Below are 18,512 nucleotides of genomic sequence, written 5' to 3'. Positions count from 1 at the left end.
AGTGTTGCATCTTTTGAGATCAGTCCAACAGCTTTATAAAAAAACACCACCATGGCAGGCAGCCGGCACAAAAGTAATACTTTCATTAAATTAACTTAAATTAAATTAACTTATATGTTAAGAGAGTAATATAATTTAATTTATTTCAACTAAGTTAATTTATATAAGGTCAGTTCCTACTTTACAGTATAAACATGTTGAAGTCCTATTCAATTGTAAAGCATTCAATTCGGTCCCAAAATCCTTCACATCATTCTAATATATTGCTTCTGATTAATGCCCTCCCACCGTGGCCTGTCAGTATACGAGAACAGCCATGTCTTGGTTGGTTTGTTGTTGTCGTACATCATTTCCATTTTGTAATTCTGAATTGAAGAGTGCTTTGTGAGATGTTCGAAGCTCCAGATATTGTTTTATAGTCTAGCCCTGCTTTGAATATCTCCACACATTTATCCCTTACCTGTCTGCTGGGTTCCTGATAATGTTTGGTCATCTATCTTGCTCAGTAAAGTCTTAATGACCAACAATGTCTTCTGAAAAAATTTATTTATATGGTATTCTATGGTAGAAATGTTCTTCAAATGTCTAGTAGTTGCCCTGTGATGGACTGGCGACCTGACTGCTGGAGATAGGCACCAGCTTCCCCGCAACCCACTATGAAATAAGTGGTAGAAAATGGCTGACTGACTGACTGACTGTCTAATAGTTATCTGGAAGTTGATGAACAAGATGTGCCAAATAGTATTCATACGTTTATATGGGGTTTCCCATAAAAATAGTGTTACATTTTTTTATCGGCGATACTGACCACACTATTCCCACCTACCGCATATGATGGTGATACCCACAGTCGACGTCACCCCTTCGGCCCTTCTTTCGGGGATTAGTGGTGGCTGTTTTTTTTAGTGGCCAGCGGCATTGAATCGAGATGCATCACAAGCTGAAAACCAGAAGTTTCGAAATAGCCCTGAGGTGATAACTGATGATAACTGGGGCCTCAGAGCATTGCTGTGAGACCAAAATGCAGAAGAGTTTCTTCTTACACTAACGCCTAAACAGTAATTCCTTTTTTCTTACAATTTACAAGACATGCCATATTTGCAGGCAGTGAAACAGCGGCTCAACCCAGTTTACTCCCTGTCATTGGATTGGTGCTAATGTGCCATATACATTGAGTGTACTGATATGGATTGTACCACATATACATTTCCACAACATCACACAGAATGCATGAATATATCAGCAGCAGTTGTAATGAACACACCAAGAGGTGAAGTTTGAACAGGAGCTCTTTACTAGCATCTCAAAGAGGAAATTATTTCTAATAATGTAACCAGCAAAGAATAAAACTCATGTTGCTTACAAATTTTACACTCACGAATCCATTCACGCTACCTATGAATGGATCTTTATACTGTAGATTAATATATTATGGCATTAAGATTGTGCAAAATGAGGCACAATTACTGTTTAGATTTTGTCAGGGAAAGACGTCAAGCTTTCAAAACAACAGATGACATTTTTATAAATCGTAAACTGAAACCATCTGAAGTTGTTTGGGAGTTCACGGTTACTCTCAGTAATACAGCTAATGTATCTCTGTATGCCAGTCTGTGCAGAATGCAGTGAAACAGTATGGTTGGCTTTGACATGGATGACCTTTATTGGTGGTTTCCTGATCATTTCCAAACTGTCTCATTTTCTTTTCTATTTATTGGCTCAATGGTAACATGTAATTTGCATCTCACTCATGAAAAAAAAAAGGTGTTATTTGGTTTCCATTACTGAACAAAGTGACATCAGACTTCCTTAGTCTAGCTTCTGTATATATAGTGTAAAGGCAGATTGCGATCATATGAATGCACACCCTTTATACTACAAAAAGAAATAGTTGAGAAACAGAGAAAGACATCGCTGCAGGATGATGAAATGTGTATTTATCATAGTTCTGTTGCAGGTCTGCTGTAGCTTTCAGCTAGATGTGAACCTGAACAATGAGATTATACGAAACCTGCGAGAACTCAGAGGGAAAGTCACCCTTGTAAGTATAAACAAGTATTATTGATATATGTTATTGCATTTACTGCTCCACTAGCATGAATCTGCTTTAAATAGTTCAGATATTAATTATAGCAGTTCAGATGATTTTTTTATATCTTATTTCTTTCTCCATACAGCCAAAGCTCTCACCTATTCCAGGAAAATATATGACCAATCACCCTGTAAGTTTTAAATCTTTACTAGATTTTTTACTTTGATGAGCCAAAATTAAACCTTGCTCTTCTTGTTATCATCAGTTTTGAGGTATGTTGTTTCATAAAACCATGTTATGCTTCTTTTAGTCTAGGTGTTTGGGGACCTTCAGCATAGCCCTGAGACATCTTCTTAGGAATGTCACACAGAAAAAATCAGTGGAGATTCAGCTTGAAAAACTTCATTCAAATTTGAACTTACTGGAAACACATCAACAGGTAAATAAACAAAGCTCACTCATTAAAAACACAACAGAAATGGTCTACTTGGTAAATGGTGTTACCAAAGCTGATATCCAAATTAAATCTACTCTCTCTTTTCTCTTCCAGCATGAAAGCCAGTGCAACATGACAAAAGCAGCCTTAAACCCTTTAAATCATTACATAAACTTTGTCAAGAAACTAAACAATGGCAGATGAAGATGTACCCCTGATTTCTGCAAGGCAGCTTTAGAGTTTAGAGTATTAACTATTTATTAGCTGTTATTGTAATTTTTTATTTATTCATGTCAGTTTTCTGGATCTATTTATTTCAAATTTGTATTTATTTGTGTTTGCAGCTAATGGCTAACTTTGTCATTCCCTGCAAACATTTGTAATTTCAACTGGATATTTCAGTTCAACGGTTACATGATGCTGCTTTCAAATAAATGTTCTACCGTGATAATATTCTTCTTTTTTGGTTTTATTTATGTTTCGGTTGCCAGATTTCAACCTTTGTAAGCTGTTCTTACATTTATCTGAATTTATCAACCTTGTGGGTATTTAACATTTTCGGCATTTTAATTAATATCACGCACTCAAGAGAGTTTAAGTTTCTTCACATATCACCATGTTCAATCTATTTATTTTCTTTGACAGTATGCTATACAAAGTATATAAGGGACATCCTTCAAGAAAAGCTTAAAACATTTGAACTTTATGCTTCTGAAACACAGGCACAAAAATTGTCTCCTTTTTTGCCACCATACAGTGCAAATAAGAAATTGAGGAACCAACCACTGGTCTGTGAACCTGTTTCATGGCCCAGAATTAATCATCTGACCTCTGCCATCTATGTGTTATTTTTAAGGAAGAAAGAATAAACAGACCGAAATGATAGGATCAGCACACAGAAGCTACCTGCACACTGCATGAAATGAACTTTAAAACACACAATAAATTCACATTGTGAATCAATGTTACACAATATAAACAGCAACCCTTCCCTTTCATGATATAAGAGAAATATTTGTGACATGACATTTGGATAAGCTTATTTGGAACCAAAGTCACTTGTGTTTGTAGGAATGTACAATTTGCAGCATCATTTAAAGAAAGCTATCTCCAGACTCTGAAAATTCAAAGCGTTGCAAATAACAGGCGTGCGCTCTGATTCTTTCACGGTAAGCCCTCAAGGCGATTTGCAGATACGTTGGACCATTCTCCAATCTGCTTATCTTCTAGGCATTGTACCCAGAGCCCAGATGGAAAATGAGAAGTCTGTAGAAATGTGGCACGCCATACTTCTTCTGCAACAGAGGTATGGTATGTCTTGTAGGTGATGGTGACAGTGCAGAACAAGGACAGAAAGTAACAAAGAGCGGTTATCCGTCTTATTCATCAAAGAAAATCTGACTTGTCCACATGTAGTCAACACACAGACTGCATAAACTTGCAACTATCCAGAACGGGTAAATGCACGGGTAACGTATTGTTTGGACATATAAACGTTCATTAATATGCATGGTCCCAATAAATGAGTAAATAAATAAAAAAGTGTTAATTAGTGTTTTCAAAACAAACCTGTCTAGTGTGTTTCCTAGATCTTATCTGTTTTTTCAGTAACAAATGAGGTAAACACAGCTATTTGGACTATTTACCAATAAGCTGATCTCTGAAGGCAGTTTTATTTAGGGGTATCGTATTGAAGTGGGCACAACATACTTCTCAGATCTTCATTTCCCTCCCACTTTACAATTATTTACTGCTTTCTAGTTAGTCTGCCATATAATATTGTAATAAAATACACAAATGTTTCTGGTCGGAACATGACAAAATGTGAAAAAGTTCAAGGTGTAGGAATGAGTGATGCGAGGCATTGTATGTCCATTAAAACGCGACTGTACAGAGCATGTCTGTGTGGCGTGGAAGTAAGAATTAGTTAACAAAGAAGCAGCTGCACCTTTGAATGCAGAAAAACCACAGCGTTCTAAAATATAGGCCAACTCTGCATTTCAAACCCTGAAACCTTTCCACTCTTTCAGCCCCGCCCAATCTGCTGTGTTTTTCATTTCCCTGCAGCCAGGCAGCACTCAGAAAACAGTCCCAGTAAATTACCGTGATGGACCAAAGGGACGAACTCCTGCAAAGAGATGCAGAAAGAAGTGCTTTTAAAATGACAGCACTACCCAAACCACCAATACGCAGGGGAATTGTGAAATATTCTTCCTACTGAAACAGTTGGGAGTCATTTCAATTAAAGATCCCTGATTGGAAGAAATGTTATCCTTGTTCTACAGTCAGCCATGTGTCACTGCCCCTCTAACAGGGGGTGTATTTGTGGAGGAAACGGGTTAATGCTGTTCCACTTCCTCCTGTCAGAAATACTCACATCAGTGTAAGGCGACGACTGACATGTCATGACGGTTTTTTGCATCCCTTTGCATCTTTCATGCAGAGCATTGGGGGCCACTACGCTGCGTGAGAGACACCAGGCTGAGCATGATTATATCTTATGGTTGGAATGACACTGTCTGGATTTATTTTACAGACTGCATGATTTATCACTCAGATGACCTCTGTACATGACAAGTCTGGCAATAAACCTGTAAATTAGGACTGAAAGGGTGCTGCTCTGTAATTGCTAGCTTTCTCCATTAGGTGGCAACAAGGAGCCATTTTTGTATCTCAATCTTGACCCTCGTCCTGGTTTTATCACCTGTCTTTTGTTTTATTAAGCTCCACAAAAACGCAGCCCCAACCTGGTCAGTTGACAAGAAAACACAACTGTTGGCTCTATTATGATGCCTTTAACAGCTGCTATTCAAAGGTAGGACCCATCAGGACTTACCTGTAGAGACAATGCTCGCGTAAATGCCGGGGTCACAAGCGTTTCCTTCCTACAGTGAGCAGTCCGTTTCCACGCAGCGCTTTTTACTGAATGGGAGCATCATGTGAAACTTGAGGCGTCCGGCGTCAGGCTTTCTGCGCGGACGCCGCACGCACCGCTGCAGCAGGACGCAGCGAGAGGGACATTTCATTCCTCTGGTGCCTGGCTCTCTGTGCTAGTATTTGCTTTGAGTCAGCACTGAGAGTGATGCGCGCATGGAGGACATGATTCGGGACGTTCTTTGCTTTGTGTTGGTGAGATATGGAGACCAGACGCGCTCTGGATGGACCCTGCGCTGTGAAGTTTGCGTGCAAGCGGTGAGACATTTGTTTTTATAGGTCATGTCAAGCCCTAGCATCTGTGGAAGGTGAGTAGCCAGTATATCACAATAAAAAGCAGCGAAAATAGGATGGTAGCTACTCTTTATTAGAGGCATGTTTGAATAATCCGCTGATGCAGGGAAAAACTATTTTAAATCATAGAGATTAGAAATCATAATACAAATGCAGGATTTTAAACATTTTCGCGAAAAAAACAAATTCAACACATATGTCAATCTTTTTCAATAAAAATATGTATTTACCTGCAAAACAGTTTGTGAGGTCAGCATTTAAAGAGAATTTTTGTTGATTAGATTAATTTCCCTAAAGGGCCATATGGACAACTGTGACTGCTGTTGATGGCCTGGATCCCCAGCCAATATCTGTATGTGGGCCCCATAAGGTTTGTGAAGGGCTGAATGGGGCATAAGACAGTCTTGGCCCGCAATGGGCTTCTTATATACAATTAAGCCAAAAAAATATTAATCCCCCTGGCAAAGTTAGGTTTAAAATTATATTTTTTTCAACCAAGAGGTTCTGATCAGATATGAGACAGAAACCTTTTAAAAAGATAATATAACTTTAAGTTTATAAGCTGTAATGGGGTGGCTTTACATTTGTGTTATGAACAATTTTCAGTAATCCACAGTGTACCTCTTGAGCAAATAAAATAAAAGTAAATAAGTAAAAGCTTTTGAATAAAATAATTTTTTTTACATTGTATTGAAAAATAGCATATCAAAAATTACGTATATTCTTGTCAGTTATCAATTGGAAAACCTACATTGCCATTAAACCCTTCTTGTCATTGCCAACGAGTAATTTGCATGTTTCAACAGGTTTTTTGACGGCTTATCTTTCTGATGAGCTCCAAGTCTTTATGCTTGGAAAGCCTCCTCCATCTCTTACATTTTTAGCTCCTTCCACAGATTCTCTATCAGATCAAGTTGGGACTCTGTCTGGGCTGCTCCAAAACTGTTAATATTAAAGTCAGAAGAAACATGTTAGTCAAATAAAAGATTAATTTAAATCTAAATCTGTTAGGGATATGGATAAGGTTTGGATTAGCTGTAGGACCTTACAGGTCCTTCTCAAAATATTAGCATATTGTGATAAAGTTCATTATTTTCCATAATGTCATGATGAAAATTTAACATTCATATATTTTAGATTCATTGCACACTAACTGAAATATTTCAGGTCTTTTATTGTCTTAATACGGATGATTTTGGTATACAGCTCATGAAAACCCAAAATTCCTATCTCACAAAATTAGCATATCATTAAAAGGGTCTCTAAATGAGCTATGAACCTAATCATCTGAATCAACGAGTTAACTCTAAACACCTGCAAAAGATTCCTGAGGCCTTTAAAACTCCCATCCTGGTTCATCACTCAAAACCCCAATCATGGGTAAGACTGCCGACCTGACTGCTGTCCAGAAGGCCACTATTGACACCCTCAAGCAAGAGGGTAAGACACAGAAAGAAATTTCTGAACGAATAGGCTGTTCCCAGAGTGCTGTATCAAGGCACCTCAGTGGGAAGTCTGTGGGAAGGAAAAAGTGTGGCAGAAAACGCTGCACAACGAGAAGAGGTGACCGGACCCTGAGGAAGATTGTGGAGAAGGGCCGATTCCAGACCTTGGGGGACCTGCGGAACCAGTGGACTGAGTCTGGAGTAGAAACATCCAGAGCCACCGTGCACAGGTGTGTGCAGGAAATGGGCTACAGGTGCCGCATTCCCCAGACCTGGGCTACAGAGAAGCAGCACTGGACTGTTGCTCAGTGGTCCAAAGTACTTTTTTCGGATGAAAGCAAATTCTGCATGTCATTCAGAAATCAAGATGCCAGAGTCTGGAGGAAGACTGGGGAGAAGGAAATGCCAAAATGCCAGAAGTCCAGTGTCAAGTACCCACAGTCAGTGATGGTCTGGGGTGCCGTGTCAGCTGCTGGTGTTGGTCCACTGTGTTTTATCAAGGGCAGGATCAATGCAGCTAGCTATCAGGAGATTTTGGAGCACTTCATGCTTCCATCTGCTAAAAAGCTTTATGGAGATGAAGATTTCATTTTTCAGCACGACCTGGCACCTGCTCACAGTGCCAAAACCACTGGTAAATGGTTTACTGACCATGGTATCACTGTGCTCAATTGGCCTGCCAACTCTCCTGACCTGAACCCCATAGAGAATCTGTGGGATATTGTGAAGAGAACGTTGAGAGACTCAAGACCCAACACTCTGGATGAGCTAAAGGCCGCTATCGAAGCATCCTGGGCCTCCATAAGACCTCAGCAGTGCCACAGGCTGATTGCCTCCATGCCGCATTGAAGCAGTCATTTCTGCAAAAGGATTCCCGACCAAGTATTGAGTGCATAACTGTACATGATTATTTGAAGGTTGACGTTTTTTGTATTAAAAACACTTTTCTTTTATTGGTTGGATAAATATGCTAATTTTGTGAGATAGGAATTTTGGGTTTTCATGAGCTGTATGCCAAAATCATCCGTATTAAGACAATAAAAGACCTGAAATATTTCAGTTAGTGTGCAATGAATCTAAAATATATGAATGTTAAATTTTCATCATGACATTATGGAAAATAATGAACTTTATCACAATATGCTAATATTTTGAGAAGGACCTGTATATCGGCAAGACCAGTTGGGTGCTCTACAAGCCTCAAATAGGTATTAAGAAAATCACTTTAAATTGAAAGTCACAAATGTATGGGTCTAGTTTTTTTTACCCAGACTTGTCCTTCCTCAAACCTAGATTATATTAACAAATGTATTCACTCCTCTGCCTTCACAAACACATGACTTTTAGGGACATCCCCATTTCTATCCATAAGGTTTAATATGATGTTGGTCCATCCTTTGCCGCAGTAACAGTTGCACCTCTTCCAAGAATGCTTTCCACAAAGTTTAAGGGTGTGTTTATGGGAACTTGGTACCATTCTTCCAGAAGCACATTTTTGAGGTCAAACACTGAAGTTGGATGAGAAGAGAAGGCCTGGCTCACAGTCTCCGCTCTATTCACCCCAAAGGTATTTTATGTTGAGGTCAGGCCAGCCAGGTTCTTCCATATCAAACTCGCTCATCTCTGTCTTTAAGGGCTTTGCCTTGTGCATTGGTGTGCAGTCATGTTGAAACGGGTAGGGCCCATACCAAGATTGTTCCCACAAAAGTGGGAGCATGAAAAATGCCCAAAATGTCTTTGCTCCAGTATGAAGAGTTACTGTTAGTGGAATTCAGATGTTAGGTAGGACTGCACAATGAGTTGTAAATGTATTATTATCACAATATCACTATTTGCAATATCAAGATGACAAAAACTGCTTGGACAATAATACATTTTAGCCAAATTAGTAACTACCATGCACTCAAACTGTCCATGCTAGCAATACGTTAGGTGATGCTTGCTGTTTAACAGAAAATATTTTAGAAGCGCACAAAGATGTTTTGGTAAAGTCATAAGAAACTACAACTAAGTTGTTTCACTGACAAAACAGCCAATGTAAGTTTTTAGGAAAACAACGTTGTTGAGATGAAAATGAGAAATTTAATGTTTTGGTTTGGTTTTTTTCCTGCAGCTGGATAACTACTTACTATCTGAGATCTGTTTGCAAGATACAACTAAAACGATGTAAACACTTTTTGGTTAGGTATTTGTTCACTTATCGCTAGTCATATCTTTGTTCAGCAGTATTATCATGAACTGCATGCTTTGCTAATATCATTCAGCCCCAGGGTTGAGCCCAACTCCTGAAAAATAGACCCACACCATTATTCTTTCTGCACCAAACTTCGCCGTTCTCCTGGCAACTCACAAAACATGCATTGGATTGCCAGACAGGCAATCTGCTTTAACGCAGTTGTTCAACCACAAAAATCAATTCCAGGAAGCTACACATTTTTCTTGAATTATTCTGAAGTTCTCATGATGTTAGGAATATCTGTAGCTATGGATTCTGCAGAATGTTGATCAACTCTGCACACTATGCATCACAGTATCCTCTGAGCATCAGTTTGTGGCTGATTTGCTGTAATTCCCAACCAGTTTCACTTTGTTAAAATAACACGAACAGGAAAGGAAATTTCACGACTGGATTTATTACACAGGTGGCATGCAATAATGGCACCACACGGGAATTCACTGAGCTCCTAAGATAGACAGGTCTTTCACAAATGTTTGTAGAAGCAGTCTGCATGACTAGGTGCTTTACTTTGTACACATGAGGCCATGGAAGTGTCTGGGACACAACATTCAGTGATTTGGAGGAGTGACCCAATATTTCTGACACTATAGTCTATATAGGCATTTCGCATAGGGATAATCCTGTATGGGCACCATTTTTCTACACATTTCCACCCCATATGGGCCATTTATGCAAATGTTGACAGGGTCATTGGCTGAAATCAATTATTCCAATACTAAGATAATCCCTAAATGTAATTTTGCTGGCTGCTGTAGTCATTGCGAAATGTGATGTGCCAACTGAAACTTTATAATATCTTTCTGTTGATAACTGTCTTTTAGATGACATTCAAATAAGTATTTGTCTGTCACTGTATGTTCAGCCTGTTGACTTTAATTACACATACTTTTTATTCCCCACAAAAAGAGCCATTTAACCTTTGAATTCAGTAAATTAATGCTTAAGAGTTGAGCTGCTTTATATTAGGAAATTGAATTGAGATATGTTTCCATCTTACTCCATTTTGGCCATCATTTGCCAGGTATGAGCATCTATTGCAGTGAGACCGCATCCAACGGTCTAAATCTCTTATTAACATGCAAAGCGTGTACTCATGACAACTGGAAATGATAACCAACAAATATTGCTTTCTGAACTGTCGCGCACTGATAATGAGATGATAAAACATTGTGCAGCCCCTACTTAGAAGTCCATGTATTATTAAAACACATGAATCTCTCTTTATACCATGATCCCACATTGGTGCACAAACAACAGAGCTAACTTAGCTACCCGGGGAAGCAGCAGTTTCCTTCAAAATATATATATTTTCTTTTATTTGAAGCAGTGTATTGAGATTTTAATGCAGATTAAAAATGTATTACATTTTTAATTAGCGATTTCCTAGAAGCCACCATGTTCCATGTCTGCAATATCTAAACAGCTGGATGAGGCCTGTGGGCCGTAAAATGCTCAGATCAGAGTTCTGTTCTCTGTGGTTTGTGCAAACAAAAACAGAATCAGTCTGCAGTTCAAATTAAGTGTAGTCTAATTTACAGGGTCAAGGGCCAAAAGTCTGTTCCAGTTCAAACATTTCATCTTTCATATTGTAGCAATGACAATGATGAAGATTTGTTTTCTTTTTTATTTGCAGGGTCAACGACAGACAGTTTGTGCATTTTATCCCAGAGGAGATGTAGCAGGACTCTTCAGTATGACATGAACCTCAGTCCCTCAGCCTAGACGTCTTCAGGGATGGATCTCGTGAACTTCACGACCGTCATAGACAATGGCTTCTTAGATGAGATGCCATCAAGTCGTGTGCTGACCGGCTGCTTCCTCTCATTGCTCATCCTTACCACGCTGTTGGGAAACACACTGGTTTGTGCAGCCGTCACCAAGTTTCGTCACCTGCGCTCCAAAGTCACCAACTTCTTTGTGATCTCGTTGGCTGTGAGCGACCTCTTGGTGGCCATCTTGGTGATGCCGTGGAAAGCAGTGACAGAGATCGCGGGCTTCTGGCCATTTGGTTCCTTCTGTGACACCTGGGTGGCTTTTGACATCATGTGCTCAACGGCATCCATTTTGAACCTTTGTGTGATAAGTCTAGACCGCTACTGGGCCATCTCCAGCCCCTTTCGCTATGAGAGGAAGATGACACCCAGAGTGGCCTATGTTATGATCAGCGTAGCGTGGACATTGTCTGTCCTCATTTCTTTTATCCCTGTGCAGCTCAACTGGCACAAAGCCCAGAGTAAACCTTACAAGCCGCTCACGGAGTCATTAGTGTCACTTGGATCAAACACTACTTCACTCCGCACCTCTGAAAATTGTGACTCCAGCCTGAACAGGACCTACGCCATCTCCACGTCTCTCATAAGCTTCTATATCCCTGTTGCTATAATGGTTGCCACATACACACAGATTTACCGCATTGCTCACAGACAAATCAGAAGGATCTCTGCCCTTGAGCGTGCCGCAGAGAGTGCCAAGAACAGGCACAACAGTTTGGGCAGAGGCTCCAGCATCGCAGAGTCGGAGAGCTCTTTCAAAATGACGTTCAAGAGGGAGACAAAGGTGCTGAAGACACTGTCGGTGATAATGGGAGTGTTTGTGTGCTGCTGGCTGCCATTTTTCATCCTAAACTGCATGGTGCCCTTCTGCGAGCAGTCGAGCGGAGGAGAGGCCTTCACTTGCATAAGCTCCACCACCTTTGACGTGTTCGTGTGGTTCGGTTGGGCTAACTCCTCCCTTAATCCCATCATCTATGCCTTCAATGCAGATTTCCGCAAGGCCTTCTCCATCCTGCTGGGCTGCCACAGACTGTATCCAGGAGGCCACAACGTAGAGACGGCCAGTCTAAACAAGAAGTGACTCATGACTCTCCCAGCACTGACTCATCCCTTTATTCCAGGAGTCCAGGAGTTTAATGTGCATCTGGCCTGGCTGAAGAGAGGACGCTTCTGTCTGTGCTTCTGAGCTAACGCTTAGTTTGACTGAATGGTACTGTGATACTATGTGTACACACGTTTGCATTGGGTGAGTGCGACCCTGATGTGCTTTCTGTGGCTGTTACACAACCTTCAGAAGTGAGAATCATGTCTGGGAATGGAGTGGATTTGGGATTGAGATTAAGATTTTGCTGGTTGTGCCAGGGGTCTGGATGTGTACCAGTACTGACATGGTTCCAGAACAGATAATCCACAGAACTGGGCATCCTGCACTGTGTTAGGCATTGCTGTCCTACCTTAAAAGATCATACTCTACAGTAAACAGGGTCAAGGCATCCTCCGCTGAATACGGTGCAACTGCTGCACAACTCGTGCACTTTACCAAATTACATGACAATTCACAGATTACTGTCACACATGAGATTAAAATTCTCTGCAAGGACCGAGGTAATGCATCTAACCAAATGTATGTTGTAAGTGCAGGAACACAATACACCCACAAGTGACTTAATATTATAGACAAAATGCACAACAGAGTGGATGAAACTTTTGTTTTATGTGACAGTTCTCTAAAGGGAAAAACAGGTTTAAATTTATTTTACATGTAACATGTAGGTGTGACAATATACTAGACTAGTAGGATTTTCCTTTACATCTGCCAGTTGTTGGAATATTATAGATACAGATCTATTGAATGCATACCTAATAACAGCTTGAAATCAAGATGCATCATGAAATTGGCTGGGGATGGTGACTGAAATCCTACAGTTTTCAACTCAATCGACCAATCTTTTTCCATTCAATAAACACACTATTATAAAAGCACTGCAAGGTCTCAATATAAACAACACTCTGCAACGTGGAAGCTAATACTGCAGGAAAAATACTCAAAGTTAGCTATTTTGCCTTTATTTGTAGGGTGTTTAAAACGAAAGAAAATTTAAAGGCAACTGCATGTCCTGTATTTGAGACATGTCAGCATTTTAATCATTTTAGTAAAGGAAATAAGGGTTTACATTTTCCCTAATATACACATGGAGACTGCTGTTTTGGTAATGCTACCTGATCTAAACCATTATAATCGCTAATTGCAGTTTAAAAGGTCACCTTGATAATAATTGTGTCTTTTACAGCCACTGCTCTCTTCTCTTAATGTTAATACTTACTGACAGATCAGGGCAGGAAGGCTAGAAAAAAATCTTAAAGAAAAAAATCAGAGATCTGAAAAAGTTTGCCAAATTCTGATCTGTGAATTTCATTATGACATAATGAAAAGGTTAAACTGCTTCTTCTAAGCAGCTAAAGGTTTAAGGTCCCTTAAAATGTAAAACATTATTTGTTTCAATAAAGAAAAACAGGCACCCTAATAAAGAAAATATTCACTAAGCTATTAACCATTGTTTATGAGATCAGTTGGACTTCAAATCGAGAGTATGCCTACTATTATACACTTGCAGTCAGAATTTCACATGTATTCATCATCAGCATGAATGTCATTCTCATTTTGGGCTTTTAAAGATAACTTGACAAATACTTTCAGAGTTTTCTTTTGTGCTAACAGTCAAAACTATACATATGGTGCTGAAATACATATGTACATTTAGCTAAATTTTGATCCCAAGGCTTGTTAACTTCTCATTGGTAACTGTGGATGAAAGCAGCTGATATTTTCTTTTTGACCATTATAGACATTATTTATTTTAAAGCATTTACGGGGTTAACCAATACGAAAGACCCAAGAGATAGGATTGCCACTACTATGTTCTAAAAAAACCCCAAAACGTTTAACCTTTAGATGAAAAAAAATTTGTTTATGAGGTTCAGAATCAACTTAGGAACCGCCAAGGCCCAATCATACCGTAAGCGGAAAGATGTTGGAGAAAATTTATCACTGTCTGTATTACGTCATCACGGACTGAGAGGGAGCCGACCAAATAGGATTGCTGTGCTCTGAAATTGACACCTTGAAACTTGACTGAAACTTGTAGCTAAAATGCCTACAGGAAAAAGGTTTACAGTCAGACAAAAACAAGATTGAGCTATTTGGCCACATTAACAAGTGCTATGTCTGGAAGAGTCAATGTAATGCTTTCAAACCTATGAACACTACCAGGTGCCAAGCATGGTAGTGGTACCCTCCTGTGGGACTGTTTTTCTGCTGGTAGTACTGGTGCAACAGTGGTGGATGAAATAATGAAGAAGGACTGCCTCCAAACTTTTCAACTTCACAAAAACCTATCTCTAAATGACTGAAACTTTGATACAATTAGATGTTTGAAAGGATTAATAATCTTAAAAATACATCAGAACAAGTTTTGAAATGGATGAAGCAGGCTAACAAACTTCTTAAATGGTCTTCCAAAAGCCCAGATCTCAGCTTTCATAAGAGGATTCTTGACACGTAAACCCACCAGTTAAAATGAACTCTACCAATTTAGCTAAAAATAGTGATGAAAAATGCTGCTCAGTTTTCACCAGAAACCTTGCAGAAAATCCATTAGAGATTGAACCTGAATTTTGTCAGCACAACAGGATATGCACTGGATTAGTGCTCATTTAATAATTATACATATTTACGTCCTGTTATGATTACATTTTGTGAACCTTTGCTTCATTGTGCGAGCAAGTCAGATTTGAAATTATTTTCTAAGTTTGTCTTTATTTAAATTCTAACTGAGACAAGAAAGCCGTATAGCACATCATTCAGCTGTTTGAAGCTGTGGAAAGTACAGGAGCAGCAGGAGTAAAGCCTTTAAAAATGTCTACATATAAACAGCAACTTACTTTTCTTTCTAAGAAAGCACATATACCTATGTGTTACAATAAGAGCAAATACATTTGATAAATTCTTACTTTGATAGGCGTTACTGCTGCATGTGAAGCTGTAGCAGTGAAGTTCTTTTTTAAGGATTACCAGGTTTTTTATTACTACAAACAATAGCCAAAGCTGACAAATCTGAATGAATTGGAAAGAACCTGAGCATTTGTGATTCCACTATTACTTTCTCTTGGAAATCATATCATCAGTGAGCTGCATCTCTCTTTACACGTTCACATAATGCAAACGTGACCATGTTATCTCTTTGCAAAGGGAATAAAAAGTATGTATAACTATTAGGAGGCAGAGTTTTAGTGTGCGTGAATTTTGTCAGCACTCTGCTGTTTCTGTCAAATGTCCATAAACATGCTTCTTATGTTAAATGTTGGTTCTAAATTCAGTCATTTTTTAAATTGAGCATTACAACTAAAATTGATTTACAGCTGAAAATTTAAACCAATTTTAATGTGTTCTGTATTTTTGCCTGAATGTTGGTTCTGGTTGTTTTCTATCTTCAGGTTTCCGTTTAGATTTGGAAAGATCTCATCTTGTTCTGGTAACAAGGATAAAGACATTTGAAAATTTCCCCCAGTGTCTCTTTGCGATAAAGCCCAAACAAATGTTTAGTGAATTTTTTAATGTAGAAGTTATTTTCATCAGATCCAATGTGTTGTATGTGTTTTTGGCTGTTCAGCTTTGATCCCTTTATTTCAAATGTCCCGGGGCTAACTTCACACCAATGTCCAAAGAATAAAACCTAATGGGAGCAGCTGTGTTTCATATCTACCATCTCATACAATTCTGGTGTACTTGTGTCTGTTTAATCTGGTGATGTATTTCCATCATTAGCAAAGTGAAGTGCCCTCATCTGGTCCTGTGAACAGCTGGCAATAATAAAGCCGTGCAACTATTGTGGCGCCACTAGATCGGTTGGCTTTTTGTCCTTTTATTGTTTTTACTCTACAAATGCTACATTCTCACACTTTAAAAAAATACAACACAGATAAGCCTTGAACTTACACTGTGGACCCTCCACCTTTCTCCTTGTTTACCTACTTTGCTGAAAAAACGAGGTGAAGATGATGATAATTAATAAAGTTCAGTGAGGAAAGAATGTGCCATTATTTATTCACATCCTTGAGAGTGGGAGGTAAATCGAGGTACCTGAAGTGTGAAGGGACAAAACAGCAGTGACGTTTGTTTGTAAGGATTCTTTTTTTTTTTTAGAAGAATTTCTTTAACCCTATTTTGTTACTAGCCTCTCAATTAAAATCAGTTGTGTTCCATTTTAGATGTTATTCTGGATACAGTGCCTTGTAAAGTATTCTTATTCCTTGGACCTTTTCACATTTTGTCACATTACAACCACAAACGTTTTGTTTTATTGGGATTTTTGTGATAGAGCATTGCAAAGTAGCGCATTATTGTGAAGAAGTGAAAAAATAAAGATGCGTGGTTTTTAATTTCTTTAACAAGTACAAATCTTGAAAATGTAGATTTTATTTAGATTAATTTCACCTGAGTATATACTGGCTGCAGTTATGGCTGGAAGTTAGAGAGGTTATGTTTCTACAAGCATTTCAAATCTTCTTTTTAAACGTTCTGTCAGATCAGACAGAGAGGTCTAGACTTTGACTAGGGCATTTTAACATGTTTTAATCTAAAACATTTCATTGTAACTGGTTCTCTAATTAAAGCTATTGTCCTGCTGGAAGACAAACTTCTGCCCTTAACAGGTTCCTCCACAGGTGACCAGTATTTAGCTCTGACCAATTCCCCCTGTGCATGCTGAGCAAACCCCTTTCCAAAGCGTCATGCTGCCACCATCATGTGCCACTTTGAGGATGGTGTGTTCAATGTCATGTGCAGTGTTAGTTTTCTGTCATTCATAATGTTTGCATGTAAGCTAAAAAGTTCAGGTTTGGTCTCTCATCTGACTACTAGGACTTCATAAGGCTTCCTTGATTGTTGTTGTCATTTTACTACTCTTCCATTAAAGTTAGATTTGTGGAGTGCATAACTAATTATTTTGTCCTATAAACAGATTATTCCACCTGAGCAAAGAATCTCTGCAGCTCCTCCAGAGTTGCCATGGGCCTTCTGTTTTTTGTTTTTATATTAATGCCCCATTTGCCTTTGTCAGTTTAAGTGGATGGCCATATCCTGGTAATTTTAATCTGCGCCATACTCTTTCCAGTTTTAAATGGTAGAGTGAACAGTGCTCTCTGAGATGTTGAAAACTTTGAATGATGTTTTATCTTTGCCCTTTTATATTTTGCCCTTTGTCTTGTTCACTAATGTTCTCTGCCAAGCTTCCAAGGCCTTCACAGAACAGCTGTATGTATTCTGAGATTAAATTATACACAGGTGGACCTTAGTTGCTAATTTGGTACGTTCTGAAAGCAGTTGGTTGCAATGGATTTTATTTAGGGGCATCAAACTGTGGATCCATAAAAAAATTGGACCTTATAGATCCAAAATGAGATGTCATCAAAGTTAATGTACATGTAAAAGTAAATACTTTTGGCAATATACTGTACGAATCCTCTTCCACTCACTTTACAATTGTGCACTATTGTATGTTGGTATATCACATAAAACACACAAAAAATATATTGAAGTTTGTAGTTGTAACATGACAAAACATGGAAAAGTTGAAGGGGTATGAATATTCTTGCAAAGCACTATAAATGTCTGACTGTAGGGTTTTACACCCACAAGATTCAAAATCTGATCCATTGTGAAAGTAAAACTGGTGTCTTGTCGGATGGTCGAAAAAATAAAAAGTTAAAGATGTACATTTGTTTTGTTAAATCAAGTTTATCCTGCTGATTAAAATTTGTAAAGTCTGTAAAGAGCACTTTCTCTTACACTCAAATGCACTCGTAAAGTTGTGCTTTAGTTGTGTCAGCGGGGCTCAAACTGTCCTTGCCTCTGAAATCTCCTCAAGCATGCCACAGGAAGGGAAGAGCAATTAGTTTGACTGACATCACTCAGAGTGATGGCCACAATGACGACAAGACAGAGCATGTGCGCATGTGTGGGTGAATATCAGTCTGTGTGTTGGTACAACTGAGCTGCCATTACCTGCTCCCTCATCATTACAATGTCATCTACACTTCGTAACAACAGAGAAATAATTCCCTTTCCCATTTTTGTATGTCATGTGACTTCGGGTGTGTCTTTGGATTGGCCTATCAGAAAAGAAAATATCAAAAGTGATATTAGATGTGGGATCTTTAGATTATGCTAATGACATGCCCTGCAAAAATGATTTACTCTGACATAGAGGGAGAAATAGAAAGCGTAAAAGAGACAAGTGCAGTCTTATGTAAGAATCAGGCAATGGCAGCCTACAATAAAAAAGAGCCATAAATGAAGCTC

At 38.8% G+C, this 18,512-nt stretch overlaps 1 protein-coding gene across 2 annotated transcripts; it reads left to right on the top strand.

Annotated features, from left to right (window-relative positions):
* Positions 1–5,139: 5,139 nt before the first annotated feature.
* On the top strand, positions 5,140–16,054 carry LOC124859913 (D(1) dopamine receptor-like). 2 transcript variants are annotated; one of them, XM_047352807.1, is made up of 2 exons: positions 5,140–5,660; positions 11,014–16,054. In XM_047352807.1, the coding sequence occupies exon 2, from the start codon at positions 11,115–11,117 to the stop codon at positions 12,231–12,233; it is 1,119 nt and encodes a 372-aa protein (XP_047208763.1). In that variant the 5' UTR covers positions 5,140–5,660; positions 11,014–11,114; the 3' UTR covers positions 12,234–16,054. The 2 variants fall into 2 exon arrangements, with proteins under 2 accessions (XP_047208763.1, XP_047208764.1); XM_047352808.1 differs by having other exon boundaries at positions 5,140–5,710.
* The last annotated feature ends 2,458 nt before the right edge of the window (positions 16,055–18,512 follow it).

Source organism: Girardinichthys multiradiatus, chromosome 23 (genome assembly GCF_021462225.1).
Source record: "Girardinichthys multiradiatus isolate DD_20200921_A chromosome 23, DD_fGirMul_XY1, whole genome shotgun sequence".
In the NCBI taxonomy this organism is placed as follows: domain Eukaryota; kingdom Metazoa; phylum Chordata; class Actinopteri; order Cyprinodontiformes; family Goodeidae; genus Girardinichthys; species Girardinichthys multiradiatus.
This window is presented reverse-complemented; position numbering and strand designations above follow the sequence as displayed.